The sequence below is a fragment of the Ylistrum balloti genome, unplaced genomic scaffold (genome assembly GCF_031769215.1).
Source record: "Ylistrum balloti isolate Yb309-2 unplaced genomic scaffold, AGI_CSIRO_Ybal_v1 Utg370870, whole genome shotgun sequence".
Lineage (NCBI taxonomy): Eukaryota > Metazoa > Mollusca > Bivalvia > Pectinida > Pectinidae > Ylistrum > Ylistrum balloti.
In genome coordinates, this window is record NW_026782497.1 from 200,312 (window position 1) to 217,783 (window position 17,472).

At 33.2% G+C, this 17,472-nt stretch overlaps 1 protein-coding gene across 1 annotated transcript in view; it reads right to left on the minus strand.

The window, feature by feature from the left end:
• The window catches only part of LOC132559175 (uncharacterized), a 38,713-nt gene extending 36,668 nt beyond the window's left edge, over window positions 1-2,045 (minus strand). Inside the window, exon 1 of the mRNA XM_060223788.1 lies at window positions 1,839-2,045. Coding sequence (XP_060079771.1) covers window positions 1,839-1,899 — 61 coding nt within the window. The 5' untranslated portion in view covers window positions 1,900-2,045. The remainder of the gene's footprint in view (window positions 1-1,838) is intronic.
• Between the last annotated feature and the right edge of the window lie 15,427 nt (window positions 2,046-17,472).

Sequence of the window (17,472 nt, forward strand, 5' to 3'; positions counted from 1 at the left end):
TTTCAATAGAATGGCCTTGTGTACAGGAACCGAAAGGTGCTCAAGTGATTGTACTCATCTAGACTCTTTGAACACATATAATGTGTTGGATATCTTACTAAAGTGGTAGAGACATGTCAATTAGACACCATTCTACCACTAACGATCATAGGTCCAGCCCCACGATATTGTTGAGACTCAGAGGCAACATCGCCAAGGTGGTCTACTCCAGCGTTTAAGTTATGTCCAACTTTATAATAATCATGTTTGCTATTGGTCTACTATACTGTTGTGTATCAAGGTTTAATTATTTTGTTCAAAGATCGATAGAGTGCCACATGAAATTATTGAAAAAAATGGAATACCATGGCAACAAAACTATAATTCAAACTAAAATTCCATGAAACAACGACAAAATTTTAACAAAAGAAAAAAAAACTGCATTAAGGACTTCTAGAAAATATAAACAGGATATCTTGGCCTTGCAATAGCCTTCAAAATATATCAAATATATTGATGTACAAAAATGGATGTCAATTTTCTTATATATAGAATATAACACCAACGTGAATTATCATAACAATATTTATTGGTTGTGATACCAGGTTATAGGAAATGTTACCTAGAATGATTAAATATCGAAATATCAAAAGAAATATGACAAAGATTGAGAAAGGGAGGCATTTTTGATTGTAAAAATTCAAATTTGAAGTTTAGATGACTGAGATCTTAGAATGTACTGAAATATAGTTTTGGTTTTTATTCAGTGAATTCGATAAGATTATTCTGTCAATGAAACAATGACAAATTTTACCAAGAAAACGAAAAAGATATTTCGAAACAATTGAAATAAATTGTCAATTCCATCCTAAATGGTTCTTTTTTTTACAGAATTATTCATTTGATTGATAAACACGTTGACATTTTCCTATATAAGGCTCGTAAATAATTTATAATCGTGTTATCTTTGTGCTTTCATAGCGTGGCACGAATCGATATTTCTATTGATATAATGTGTACGATTCCACACAGTATCTGTCATGTAAATTTCAGTTTTTCTCTCTGTAACTAAATGACCTGCTGATGAGTAGCATGTGTCTTGTCCTATACATACCTACCATATTATTTACTATTGATCAACACCTGTTTGTTTATCTATTATGTATATATAGGTATACTAAAAATTGCCAGTTTACTTACATTCCTATTCCACGTATATTTTTTTCAGTGTATAAAGATTAAATTGTTACTCAGGGAGTTAAATATTTAAGTTGTGTTATCTATTTATTTATTTTTTTCTTTCATGTCACCGATGAAATGTGAATCATTTAAAGATAGCGTGTAAATAAACGGAATGATACTAGTGAACTGCTACCAACCACAGGTAGGTTTGTAATTAGATACAGGTAAATGACCAGACTACACCTTGACCATGTGTATACTGTACATACATATCCCCATTTATTTTATAGGGGAAGGATAGGCTGAACTGAAGGAATGTTTCACGGAAGTCACAAAAACGGGTTAAAATACATTTGATACAAAATACCTTTGCAAGGTAGCCTGCGGTGTTGTTAAGTCGTCTTTAAGTCTATATAAACTGTGTGTTCAGTATGAAATCGGAGGCAAAGGATCTTCCTAGAGCTCTTTATCTACTGTTTACAATACACAATATCACTCACAGTGTAATATACCTATGTCAATATTGACTTAAACACATTTTACCGGTATCATATGTTGTGACCTAACAGTAAATAAACATTAGTTTATCACCTGAACCTGGCACGAATCCTGTTGCTCTTTTATTTCTTATGTTATGAGAGAGAGAGAGAAAAAAGCAAAAAAATGATACAACTTACCTGAACTTATTGTAAAGAATAAGCTTCCACATAGCACAGCCTGTAGAACACTTAGCCACATGGCTGATTCGTAAACACTAGTTTCGCTTTTGTAAATCCCAGTGTTTTTTCGTTACGTGTGTATATACATATATATATATAAATATATGTGACTTGCACCACGAGTGTATGTAGCCTGTCACACCATGCTTGTTGTCCGTTGTAGCGGCTTGAGTGTGCTCAGCGCTTTACTCTGCTCTACTGACTAGCGTACAGTGTTACAGCCCGGACCATAACGCCAATTCTCGACATTCTGATAACATCCTCGTCCGGTGATTGGTCGTTGAGTTTTACCTAATAAACTTCAACAGAGCCGTGTGTTTACTAATAATACAGCTACGGTTAGATGATTCTGATGCTAGGCAGAAAACACATCGCTTCAGTCATAGAGCTATTTGGTATATCTCAATCTGTCAAAATGCTGTTCATAATATCTCGGGTTAAACAAGTAAACATCGACAAAGAAATATTAATGTTATAGTTTGAAGCGGGTAAACGTTGACAAAGAGGCAGGTAAACATCGAGAAAAGCATAATAATGTTATAGTTTGAAGAAGGTTAACATCGACAGGAGATACTAATGTTATATTTTTAAGCTGGTAAACATCGACAAAGAAATACAAATGTTATACATGTAGTTTGAAGCAGGTAAACGTTATAGTTTGCGTTTTAAGCAGGAAAACGGTGACAAAGAAGAGGTAAGCATCGATAAAGAAATACCATTGTTATTGTTTGTTGTTTATGAAGTTTTACGTCGACAAAGGAGAGCCAAAGTTATAGTTTTAAGCAGGTAATCGTTGACAAACACATACTAATGCTATATTAACTCGATACAAGTCCTTAACTTCATAATGACGATGATGAGAATAACACAAGGATAACTGAAGGTTTGTAAATAATTTATAAAAACAAATCTTGACTAGTACAAAATAAGCAAATCTGCAAAACATTCAAATATATTTGTGTAGAAATTTATATATATAATTAAAACAGCTATAAAATTGAGAGAATCACAATAATACTGATACAAATGTGTTTGGTAATCCATTCAATTTTCCAATTAACGATATCATACATAGTCTGTGTATCCTTGCACCAAACATTCAACTGAAAGGAAAAAGACATCGTGCTAGGAATGGTAGACCTAACCGGAAACAATTATAAAAAATTAACTTTATGATACTTACATATACAACTAAGTAGTGGTAGTAAAACAAAGATGCATTTCAAAACATGTATCATTATGAAAATTTGATTTTGAGGCAAATGAAATCTGCCTTAATTTAGTGTAATCACAGATCAAATCAGTGTTGGAAATAAGGATCTGGCACTGACACTATTAATACACATATTAAAGAAGTGATATGAATTGCTGATAAATTGTTGGTAAAGGTTTTGAAAATGATACGTGTTGTATGAAAGTGTGTTGTTGGAGAGAATATGGCGAAGAAGGATAGATGCATAAAAAAAGGTACAATGTTAAGTTAACGTGATGGTGTAGTAGTATTCGTAAATGGAAATGTGTTTTTCGAATGTTTCGAAATTGTACTGCCATAAAATGAGTGTAATTTTAGAGAAAATTGAAATGTGTGATTATTTTATATAATGAAGTTAAATAAATGTTAAATAGTGATATTTAAAAAGAGTATCGTCTGCAGATAGTGTTATATGACAGAAGTAAGTGAAATGTTTCACAGAATGTCGCCTGTGTGAGGCTTCAGAAAAGTACTGATCTGTTATACAATACATAATGCAAATTTACTACGTTAGAATAAAATACCGGACTGTTCTTTATTGAATTTGTACTGCAGGATGTAGTATAATGGATCACAATGTGTGATAAAATCTTGTTTTTGTAATAAAATGCTTCTGGGAAATAGAAAAAAGAAGGAAAACGTTGTCGAAAACAAGAAATACCAACCTGTAAACATAATCATAAATCAAACTCAAATTCAACAAAATCAGGGTAAATATGAACAAAGGAAAGATTTGCGAGAATACTTATGAACAGGTACAAGGAGAATAAGACCAAGTGTTCCGGAAGAGTAAGCATGATCGACTTCATCGATGACACTCACCATGTAAATCTTGACTAATCCAAGTAAATAATGCCACTGTCCCAAATGAGAACAAGGTAGAGAACAACGGAAACGACAGGTAACCTGTTTTGATAAGCTCTTCATAGTTTGGTTTCAGAAAGGGAAAATAGAATAGAAATACGGATGAGATGCCATTTACAAAGATATACCAATGTTACAGTGTGTGTTTAAGCAAGTAATCGTTGACACAGAAATAACAATGTTAAGCCTAGTGTTTTAAGCAAGACAACATTAACATAGAGATAACAATAATGTATTTCAAGCATGTAAAACATTGACAAAGAAATACCAATAGTAATCCCATTGTTCACAGGGAATATGACACTCATTTTAGAAACTATTTTCCCCTAGCAACTCTGTTACTTTTTCTGTGCGCTTATCTTTTCCATCTATAGGCAGGCGAGTGGTAACAGTCGCCAAAAATACCAATAGCATACAAAACGGTGCGGCCATAGTCTACATACATTGACAATTATTTGCACCATGAAATACCGAACGTTTTCCTGTTGTAATTGATGAAATGTGTAATCGATGCATAAATAAATGCGTCTGAGGGCTTGACATTGGATTGATTTGTACAGATCACTAGATAATATTGATATTAGAGCTGACCAGTACAGATCACTATATAATATTGATATTAGAATTGACCAGTACAGATCACTATATAATATTGATATTAGAATTGACCAGTTCAGATCACTATATAATATTGATATTAGAATAGACCAGTACAGATCGCTAGATAATATTGATATTAGAGCTGACCAGTAAAGATCACTAGATAATATTGATATTAGAATTGACCAGTACAGATCGCTAGATAATATTGATATTAGAATTGACCAGTACAGATCGCTAGATAATATTGATATTAGAATTGACCAGTACAGATCACTAGATAATATTGATATTAGAGCTGACCAGTAAAGATCACTAGATAATATTAATATTAGAGCTGACCAGTACAGATCACTAGATAATATTGATATTAGAGCTGACCAGTACAGATCGCTAGATAATATTGATATTAAAATTGACAAATACAGATCGCTATATAATATTGATATTAGAACTGACCAGTACATATCACTAGATAATATTGATATTAGAATTGACCAGTACAGATCGCTAGATAATATTGATATTAAAATTGACCAGTACAGATCGCGAGATAATGTCTATATAAGAACTGACCTCTACAGATCACTAGATAATAATGATATGAGAATTGACCAGTACAGATCGCTAGATAATATTGATAATAGAACTGACCAGTACAGATCGCTAGATAATATTGATATTAGAATTGAACTGTACAGCTAGCTGGATAATGTTGACTTTAGAAATGTTTTGACTTCAACATGATTTAACTGAAATCAAAGTCTAAAGTCCATCCCTGTATTATAAAAACTCTGTAGTGTTTAAAACGAAGCAATTTAGCACAACATTTGTGAGTAACAGCTCCATGATTATAGTTATGAGTTTGCATGGATGACTTTGTCAGCTAGGTAATGCTTTATTACATCACATACTGAAAGATTTATTTATTTTAAGTATGGTTACGATCATGCTAGTTTTATCTATTTATTTATTTACTTACTTATTCATCCATTCATTCATTCATTGAACGATCGTTTAGTATTTTTAAACAGCCCTGAGTATATATCAATCATCAACGTTCCATTTTGGAACTTTTATTTTCAATACCAACATTTCAATTGTTTTACTTTGCACACTACTATAACTCTTGACAACTAAAGAAACGCTCTCGTGCGTTAGAGAGTTTTCTTCCCCATGGAGGGAGAACTGCGATACAGAAATATGAATGCACCCACAAATATACGGACGACGAAATGAAAACAAATCATGTTTCTGGTTGTAAATATCATCGTCGAGTTCGGTAGTAGTCTTCCAACAGACTATAAACATATCTACATGTATGGAAGTAAACTGTGCCGCTCTCTTGGATTATTCGTGTTTGGTTTGATACTAGGCTGAATGTATTGAAGAGGTTATCCGGTCGCAAAGACTTTACATAGTCAATTTCACTTTCGGATATATTGATGACATCTTGGCTTTAAAAAAGATTCACACCCACAAGAATTGAGAAGTGAGTACACGACATACTTCTACATACAGGCCTTTACTTAGACATTATCATACAACATAACAAACAGTGACTGTTTCCCACCAAGCTGTGCCATAAACGGGAAGATTTCAATTTATTTTTGTGAAGTTTCCATTTCTTGATAGCAAATTCTCGCATCCCCTTATGATGTTTACATCTCGCAACTGATGACGGCAACTGACAGACTCACAACACACAGGGTTTCGAGAGATGCAGACAGATAAATATTATCAGGTCATTTTATGATCCTCATTATGATCTCATTGGGAAACATTCTACTCCTTGGTGTGATATGAATTCGAACATGTGTGATGCTCTTTGGTTTGCCTGGACCTGCTTGCTCAAAGCGTCGCTAGAGTTAACCTGCTGTTTGAGAAAATGTTCAAGTACAATGTAAACACAATTTGAACATTTTATTTCTTGAAAGCTGTAGATTTATTGTCATTATTGCCTCTGTGTCAATTCTCTTTGAAAGTTGTTTAACGCACCTTTAGATTTTGACATTTCTGTCTATCACTGTGGATTTTTCTCGGTATCCTCCTCAGGATAAAGGCTAGGCATTTAGCAACCTAGAAAGACGAAGTTGCAATTTTGTGATTTTGAATATGAAATGCTTTAGAATATGTGATTGCGGAATAAGTAATAAAATAAAGACAAAAAATAAACCTGTGTACATTCTTTGGTAACATTCACTAAATAGGCAATAAGCTCTCCTCTGTTTTCATGTTTGTTTCAGAAATTACAAATATGTTGGTCTCCGTATATTGTTTCCTGGGAATATGTTAATATTTGTTAGGAAGACAATGGAATATGAATGTTCATTAAACTGAAGTAGAGAAAAAATATTCAAATTACGTTAAATTGCATTCATTACATTACTTTTCCGTTTACATAACAATCGCCAAGTACTATTGTATATACTTTTTATCCTTGTTCATAAGCTGAGAACGTGATATTACTTAAGATTTACATCACGAAAGTCGGCGATATAATCAGAAATCTTGCCAAACATATCTCGATGTTTCTCTGTTCATAGTTTGCCCCTTTTTCCCTAGCTCTGCAATAGAGTAACGTTGATATTGTTTCTTCGCATGTTTGCTTTCTGCATTTAAAATTCAAGGGTTCAGCTGTACTGTACTTTTCACAGCTCTTGTTTTGATGATGTAGGAGACATTTGTTGATTATCGCCACGGTCTCATGGGAGATCTCGCGATTGCTAATCTCTAATGATGGCACTTTCAGGGAACATCACAAATATCAGATTGATTGCCCTAAGACGTACACATTATAAACTGCAATTTCTCTATTGTTCATCTATGGTATTTTCATTCCATTTTCTCTGAAAACGAGGGCGTATATTCTTTCACCGTGTCATGTAGACAAATTCTCATCTCAACTAGATTTCCCACGGGGAGAATTACCTGGTTGATCTTTAAAAGTAAAACAAATGGTGGAGAATTTTCCAGCTAAACTTTTCATCATTAATTCGCTGACATGTCGTAAAATGTGTGTAGCGAAGATCGCAATCCATTGCAAGAGCATGTCATAAATCGCCTGGAAATGTCGCCAATAGTTAATATTGTCGAGTTGGTAGTACTGCTGGGTGATCTTGAGTACAATTAAATAGCAATTGACTGGGATATAAAAGCAGATTACCGTCAATAAACCACACTGACGGGCTGCTACTCTGTCCCCTGACTACTCAGAAAACTCGCGAGAACGAGGCTGGTGAGAGTATGTCATCCACAATTAATGTTCACATCCGGTCATACTTAACACCACTTCGTCTTCAGAAACAATCAATATGATAAAAACTAATTGGTAAAACAAGCCTTCAGGTCAAATCACAATCAGTAGTGTCCTGAGTGACTATTACATGGTTTGTTTTTTCTGTTGTCACCAATAGTTTTCAAGATACTATATACAAACTTGCCATCCATATGTATCAGAAATGAGTTTTGTACATACGCGAGTACACACCTGAGTCACAATAGAATAAAAAAAATCTTAAAAATAATACTGATATAGTCGATATTTCTGAAGAGATAATTATCGAAAAATTCAAGATATGGAATTTTACTCGTATAAAACACAGATAACTACAGTATATATGTATTTTATATAGATGGCTTCGTACCAATCAGATAAATGAAAATCATTTTTCAAACAGACAAAACAAATGGTTTTCATAATATAATATCTCCTTGTGAGATATGAAATTGAACGAGATTGAATATCGTTAGTGTGCCTAGAAGTTCCATTGTTAAACTTCTTGTAGACCTAACTTTCCTTTTCTAGATGGAATGAGATGTTTATGGTAAGTGTCGTCGATAAGAGAGAAAAAAGCCATCCACGTTGTCTTATCGATGTAACGTTTCAGGAGTGTCCGCGAAAATATGTAATATTTCACCCTCGTTTAATTGAATTTCAATTTAAGAGCTGTGAACTAAGGCCGTTTTGATGTGTTATTTTACTTAACTAAATTTATTTGGACATTTTTTTTATATATCTAAAGATATGTTAATACTTGCCTAAACGACATTAATTTATTTACATACCAAATTCTTTTGTCAACATACTTGTTGTAACTATAATTACAACGGACAATTATGTATAAACATGGAAATACATGAAATAGTGTACACATTAACAAGTGTATTGTATAACTACTTTTATATCACACGTAACTATTTAACTTACATGTATAACTAATGTTGTATCACACGTAACTATTTAACTTACATGTATAACTAATGTTGTATCACACGTAACTATTTAACTTACATGTATAACTAATGTATCATCACACGTAACTATTTAACTTACATGTATAACTAATGTTGTATCACACGTAACTATTTAACTTACATGTATAACTAATGTTGTATCACACGTAACTATTTAACTTACATGTATAACTAATGTATCATCACACGTAACTATTTAACTTACATGTATAACTAATGTTGTATCACACGTAACTATTTAACTTACATGTATAACTAATGTTGTATCACACGTAACTATTTAACTTACATGTATAACTAATGTTGTATCACACGTAACTATTTAACTTACATGTATAACTAATGTATCATCACACGTAACTATTTAACTTACATGTATAACTAATGTTGTATCACACGTAACTATTTAACTTACATGTATAACTAATGTTGTATCACACGTAACTATTTAACTTACATGTATAACTAATGTATCATCACACGTAACTATTTAACTTACATGTATAACTAATGTTGTATCACACGTAACTATTTAACTTACATGTATAACTAATGTTGTATCACACGTAACTATTTAACTTACATGTATAACTAATGTTGTATCACACGTAACTATTTAACTTACATGTATAACTAATGTTGTATCACACGTAACTATTTAACTTACATGTATAACTAATGTTGTATCACACGTAACTATTTAACTTACATGTATAACTAATGTATCGTCACACGTAACTATTTAACTCACATGTATAACTAATGTATCGTCACACGTAACTATTTAACTTACATGTATAACTAATGTATCATCACACGTAACTATTTAACTTACATGTATAATTATTGTATCATCACACGTAACTATTTAACTTACATGTATAACTGATGTATCGTCACACGTAACTATTTAACTTACATGTATAACTGATGTATCATCACACGTAACTATTTAACTTGCATGTATAACTCTCTAGACGTTTTACTTCACCACGCTCAACAAAATATACCTAACCTGTTTATTTAGTATATAAGATATATTACATTTTTATCAGTAAAATGTAAGAAAGTATAGATTTGATATACTTATCAGTGATATAAAAAAAATCTTATATCATCACTAATGATGATAAACCTTTTCCAGTGATGATATAACTTTTTTGAAGTGTTGGTCTGTATTTTTGTGTTTTTCCCCACATTAACCATTGCTATGACGATTTCCAGTCCGGTTGCAAGGAATTTCTGTTTTATGTTTACTGTGCAACTACCGCTCAGTTCAGTTCATATTTGTGCAAGAGACACACAAATGAATAACAAATTTTCATACAACTTTAGAATAGAGACAGTAGAAGCAAATAATTTATTAAACTGCATCATACACTAGTTCCGTCTGCGTCAGTAATACCAAGAGCCTACAGCATGGAAACTTAGGATGGGAAAATCCAAAATGATCAAAATTAACCTTTTAATTTTAACCTGTTGTAACTCACACAGACGTTAGGGAGTTTCAGAACAGCAATGAAAATACAGATATTTCAACAGAAATAAACACGATAATATTCGGGCAAGCTAAGGACAAAAGAAAGATTTACATGGGGACTCCTGAAAAACATTACATAACGTGCATAGATATATCTGTGCATTATTAGGTATTATGCTATAAACTAAAAGTATGATCCTCGGCAGACTTTATACTAAACTAAAGCTTGCAATCAACACCTATTGAACTCAGACACGTTATACTGAACTAAAGCTAACTGTACTTAATCTGTTTAACTTTGTAGAATTTCTAGTCCCCTTAAGATTCATCACAAACATGCGTAATTAATGTAATGAATTTATACATGTTCCTTTTAGAAAGTAAACGTTTGTCATACATTAAGAATTTACATAGCTGCGACACTTTTGACCATAAAAATCAAAAGACAACTTGTTGTTCTTATAGTGTTTAATGTTATAAATGTCAAACCTCGGTTTCTGTCACTCGTAAATGTTGAAATCGTAAACTTACTGCACAATTTTATATGTAAAAAAATCAATTATCACAGTATTATTCACCATAATTTGCAATTTTGGAGAAACTTGATATTTTTATAGGATTAATTTTGTGAAATGTCGTCAAATTATGCATATCCATGACAGCGGCAATGCATTGTGGTGTATTGTATTTAATCTTCGTGCGTCAACATTACTTATCTCAATGCTTTGTTTTACATAGTAGATGTTAAACAATTTAAACTACATTTCAAATGGTAAACAAGGGACAATGCTATATAAAATGAATATTTATATATATACGGTATCGTGTACCAGGGAAGCGAATTGAAAAGTTTTAGAACAAAGACCACCCCTATGCTTTCCAAATATAGATTCAAGAAATCCAATCTTTTATTGAAGCCTTTGATACGTGTTAGAAGATAGGATGGTACAGGTCCTATACGGACGTGGCAGATGTCTGAAGCAGTGAATTTCCAGCTCTAATGTGTATTTTATTCTTATTTTGTATAGAATATTGTTATTGTCTCTTAAATTTCTACATTAACCTCATTGTGTCCTTTTATATCAACGTGTCATTTTAAATCTCAGCAGTGATGTTTTATTATAATTATGTTAACAGGTGGATATTTTCTTGTTATTTAAGAGGTGTAGATACCCGAATCCACACTTCTAAAAGCAACAAGAAAATATCAACATTTCAACAATGAAGAAGTCCATCAAAGAACTGGAACTGAGAAAATGAAATAGTAGACGGTCGTGACTTTGACACCTAATGAGGATGGAAAATAACAGGATGTGTGTAACAGCGTTTACATGTAAACCAGAAGGAATATGTAGGAGGACGCGAAATAACATGAAGAAGGAGAGAAACAGCTTAGGACTGGATGGTTTGAGTGTAGCAAGGACAACCGCCAAAGACAGTAAAAATAGGCTACATAAGAGCCTTATGTGCTAATGGGTACAAAGAAAAGGAGTGAAACAGCTTAGGACTTAATGGATAGAGTACAGCAAAGACAGCCGCCAAAGACAACAAAAAGAGAAAAAGTGAGGTGACGTGAGATGCCCGAAAGTGGAGTAAGGGAATTTAACATATACATAAACAAATCTAAAAACGTTGATCAAAGATTGTACAAAAGACATTGTGAATAACGCCATGTTTGGTTCTAGGACGCGGCAGTGATACTAAAGACCAAAATTCTGAAACATATGGGGCGACTGAGAAAAAATAAAGATTGGTCGAAAGAATTGTCAAAATCTAGAGGAGGAGCATCCTTTGATAAATTGCGCAATGTCGTTGTTTTCTGATAGTTTCAGCAATATATTTTTTCTTTGGGTTGGTAACATCAGTGAAATAAAATTGACGTTTACCTAAATCGTCTGCTAGGCTTCAAACTTCAGATCCCGTCTTATCTGAAATTGCAGATGGTGGACTTTTAGTCCCCGAGGTTTGCCGTAACCTTCATGTCACGTTTGAATCCATTCGAATAGTGTCACGGTTCAAAATATGCATATGTACTTGACGTTTTGATATAGGAAAACTAGGAAATTGATTGGATCATTGGGCTTCTTGTCTAGATTTTGAATTTTATTTCGATCACTGTGGATTTTCCTCATTTTTAGGCTTCAACATTTAGGCTCCTAGCGTTGCTGACGAGTCCTAGAAGGACGAAACAGCTGTATGAAGTTTAATTCATTGCTTTGCTTTACTCTAAATTTGTATCAAATGGTGCTATTCACTTGTGTGTCTTTCGTGAAGTCTTATAACACAACCAATATAAGATTTCTGTGTGACTTTAATGACCACACTGTCACATTCTTAAGTTATAAAAACACCGACGATATATCGTATTAAGATCTAAATCATACATATACCGATCTTTGAATGGAAACGTGCGTTATATTTTCTAAACTTTGATCATACCCTAAAGCTCAACACTACAACATAAGTAGTTCAAATGAACAAACCTTCAAAGCATGATATCATGCAAACGAAACGGATTCCTATACAATTGTTCTTAAAATTAAATAAAATATACATAAATTGAAATGTGATTATACACAACATATCCAGTTCCTTGTAAATGTCAATAGAGCGGGTACATTTTCTCACAGGTCCAGCTATGATGTCGAAGGAAGTCACATGATGGTGGTTGATGGTATAAAGCATCGTTAGAAGGCGACTTGACCAATTTTGCTTTGGTTGATATATATTCTACAATGAAACTGTTTATTTAGTACGTTCCGTTGTATATCTTATCTTTTCTGACGTAGTTTTGGTGAAATATTTTGTTTTCCCGACAATTTAATTTATTTCTGGAACATAATAATGTATCACATTCCAGAGAGCACTTGCTGTTAAGTTGAGGATACTACGAATAGGTGTGTTGTAAACGTCTCGGACACAGCGCAGTTATCTCTTTTATTACCTCATCAGGTGTGGTGTGTCCCTAGGAATTCTAGGTCAGCAAAGCGTATCATGTTTAATGTTGGTATATCAACATTTTGAAGTCTACTTTTAATATAATGTTTCAGTATTTTAATTATTTCTTGGATTATTTCCGTATGTTTCAATCTTAACATTACCATTTGTATCATGTATTCTGAAATCCATCTGACTTAATGAGACAAGGTCAGCGTAAATAATTCCTTATGTAATTTGAACAAATTACAATAATATCTTAAAATTTTAACTTGTGATTTTTTTATTATAAATATTGTAAGGAAAACTCAGCTTTAGACGTAAATGTTCGCGACTTATGCAAATATAAATTTCCCCTTAATGCAATTAGATACACGATCGCATCCACTTCTGATATAAAAATATCCTCTTCTCATTCTCTAATGATCCATTCTAGGCACATTAATGTGTAATTACGAAATCGATCCCATTTTGTTTACTGTCATTTCTTCATTCCTTTATTTTTTTGATTTCTCGAAATGTCCAGAAAAAGGCTAACACGGTCAGTGTGAGCACTGTTTATACTGAAATACTCTAAATATGCATGCACATCTTTCCGTTCATTTGAGTCTGTCTTCTTCTTTTTCTTAGTATTGATATGTAGTTTGATGTGTTCGAGGCTCATTGGTTTGTCTAGAAGTTTCGTGGCTATTTACCAGGTTTTCATTTTGAAAACGAGAAATTGCTGCAATTTGGATGACATTATGAGTGTCATCTATAAAGTTGACGTTAAGGAATTAAGGAATACGTGATCGATCGTATTCCCCCTGAATTTTCGTCAACGGCAGTCGTAGTTTGTTCGTCCTTAACCATCATTTCATCCATTTGGACTTTGAATGACAGTTTACTTGACAAACACACACATATATATATATGTCATGCAGGCAGGAAATTTTACTGTCTTCATAATGATCTCATTGTGAAATACTCTACCTCCCTGGCTATGTGAAGTTGGACTTGTTTTCTCCTCCTTGATTAGTTTGGCTGTTGGTTCCATTGTTGTATACCTTGTTCCCATTTCGGTATGTCTTATTATTTACTTGGATTGACAAAGGTTTACATGGTGATCGAAAATGTAGAAGACACTTACTAAAACGAATCGCTCTTTGAGGAGTCTCTGTGTAAATCTTTCTTTTATTCATATTTTGCCCTAGTGGTATAGAATTTGAGTTTGGATTATGATTGTGTTCACATGTAGATATTTTCTTGTTGATTTTTACAACGTTAACTCAGACCTTACCATGACGGTGATATTATTTTCCCTTTGTTCCCCTTTTTTCATGCGATAAGACAGCAACATTCAAGGGTTTAATCTCAGTATTTAGTTCCTGTTCATATATCTGCTGACAGCTGGATGCTATTCCTTGATGAATAAGTAATTGGAAATATGGTTGATATAATAGCTTCATTAGAAATTTGATTTATATGTACTTGGCGGTTCTCTAAATGTAAAATTTGGTATCATTGAATGTCAGCTACTTTTTAATGACTTATGTCGTCGATGAAGCACAAGTTGCTTACACTTTTGCAATATGCACTTCTGCAACCCTTATCTTTTTGTTATCGATTTTGGTTTGAGCTTGACTTTTTTCAGTGATCCAACTTTTGACTGCACAGTTTCCGTATTAAGATAAAAAGGCAATAATATTATCGCAAGTTATTGGATTTGTTCTGTTGAATACTACGGTCACCGTGCCATACAAACCTACACATTAATAATGCACAGAATCGTCTCCAGTTATCAGCCTTTCAGACTTTTAGTCTGCTGGTCACTTACCCAAACAGTAATACAGATTAACACTATCTCCGATTAGAGAGTATATAATAATTTATTCATACAAACGTCCATGGATGATCGATTACCCTATATATGATCAAGGTTGGTAGTCGTATCATACAAAATCATTTTACGTTCAGCCCTGACCCATATATACATAATGTGATGATAAGGAAAGTGATTCTGGTGAATCATAACATAGAATGTTAAAAATATCCAAGGACTATCTTTTATCATTAATCTTCATTTTTTTCTGTGTCTTTATTTTTAATCTAAATATCAGTAAATACTGTACAGTACATGATAATGAACATGATGCTTCTGTTGTTCTTATTTAGGAACACCGGAACACCTGTTCTTATTCTCTTTGTGGCCGTCTAAATCCTTGCTCATATTTTCCGTTAGTTTTAATGAACTTGAGTTTGGGTAATGATTCTACTGATATGCTGGTATCAATTTGCTGTTATATACGATTATCATACGAATGATATATCTGTTACATGGAGATTCGACACATTTTTGTGATAAGTGATTAATTATCTTTCGATCATTTTGTGTTTACTCAGCTGTCTTCTTGCTTTCAAAGTTAAGGTCATTAGCATCCAAGAAGGACGAAACAGCTGTATGATGCAGGTTAGTTCACTGTTTGGCTCTCCTGTATCTAACTCTAAATTTCTATTAAAATGTGTTATTCTGAATATTCTTATTAGTATATCTGCATTAAAGGTACTACTCAATTGTGTGTATTTTGTACAATCATCATGGTGGTTACCATAATACAGTTAAGTTGTGAAATCATTTAGATTCTATAAAGGTATACCTATTCACTTGTGATATTTCGCTCCATTGTATAACATTAACGACAACCACAGTCTTTCCTGAATTCATACGATCATTTGGCATGTCCATCTAGAGCACATCGATAGTTGTTATTTGACTTTAGCATTTGACTTGTTATCAAGTGATATTTACTAGTATTCCTTTTGTAAAGCCTTTGAGATAGCAGATGGTAGAAATTACAGGAGGACTTTTAGTCCCTAAGGTTTATTCTAACCTGCATGTCACATTTACATGTACTTGACAATCATTTTGAAAAATAGGTAAAAGAAATAAGCGAATGATGGATCTGGCGCAAATTTCTTCAGCTGGATTTTGACATTACTTTTATCTCAGTTTTGGTTTTCGTCAGTCGCATTCTAGGTTTTATATTATGCCCTAGTTATCAATAATTGTCGAATCCTAGAATGACGAAACAGCTGCATGATTCAGTTGAATTCATTATTGATCTCTTCTGTTTCTGATTCTATTTTTTCTCTTTTTTTTCAAAATGCTACTGACTTGTGTCTTTTGTACAAACTGTTTGTTACGGTAGATGTTGTTTATCTGAGGATTGTATAAAGATGTCTTTCAGTAACTGGGTGTTATCTACACTAAAGTACCTTGGTTATGAGAAATAATAAAAATAATAACACATGTATCAAGAATAAAATAAACATTCCTAATTATCTTCTAGGATTGAGTTATCGGAATTTGGAACATTTTTATTGCATTTAGAGAGAGCACTTAATCAGGACTTTGAAGGTTAAAAGGTTTATACATGACGGCGTTGGACTACGTGTTCATCGACTAATAACGTTCAATACTTACACGTCTAAATATGCATACACACCCATAAAACTCCAACCTAAGTTCAGGTACCAGTGTATAAAAATAGGATATCCCCATGTAGATTCTGACTAACACTTTTATAAATATTAGATACCATATTCTGATAGATTGCGTTACAAATACGTATTAAACTTCTATAGACGAACATTAATGCACTTTCAGCATTCCCAAGGCTATTCTACAACACTATTAGGAAAGAAAGCTGCAATATTCGACATCGTGTGAGCCTTACGTTTGATCTCGGTTAGGACCAGGATAGTAACGGAAGCCAGTGGCAATCATTACAACGGGCGTCTGCATTAGGCTGGCGACACAAGTCCGTGCCGACAGCCTCCCCTTCTTCGGAAAGAGCAGCAAACTTAATTATTTTAAGAGCCAAGGATGTAAGATTTTCGTTTTATGTATTTGTATCAACAAAATTGGTCGGCGGAGATGTATTATCCCAGAGGGTTAAGATGATGAACACTCCAAAATTGAAAACTGTGCGATCCTCGAGGGGGGTTTGGTGTGCGGGGACGGACTCGGTTTATATTATACTAGTTTGTTTGTGGCAGGTGCCCCTGCCAGCTATGTCAACGAAGTAGCAAGCACTCTAGTAGTTTCAATTTTAAAGACATTTTATATGGAGTGCAAATTGACATATGTACCAGTCCGGCATGAACGGCGCCATACCAGTAAGACTGCTGACAAAGATTACATGTCGGATATCAGAGACCTA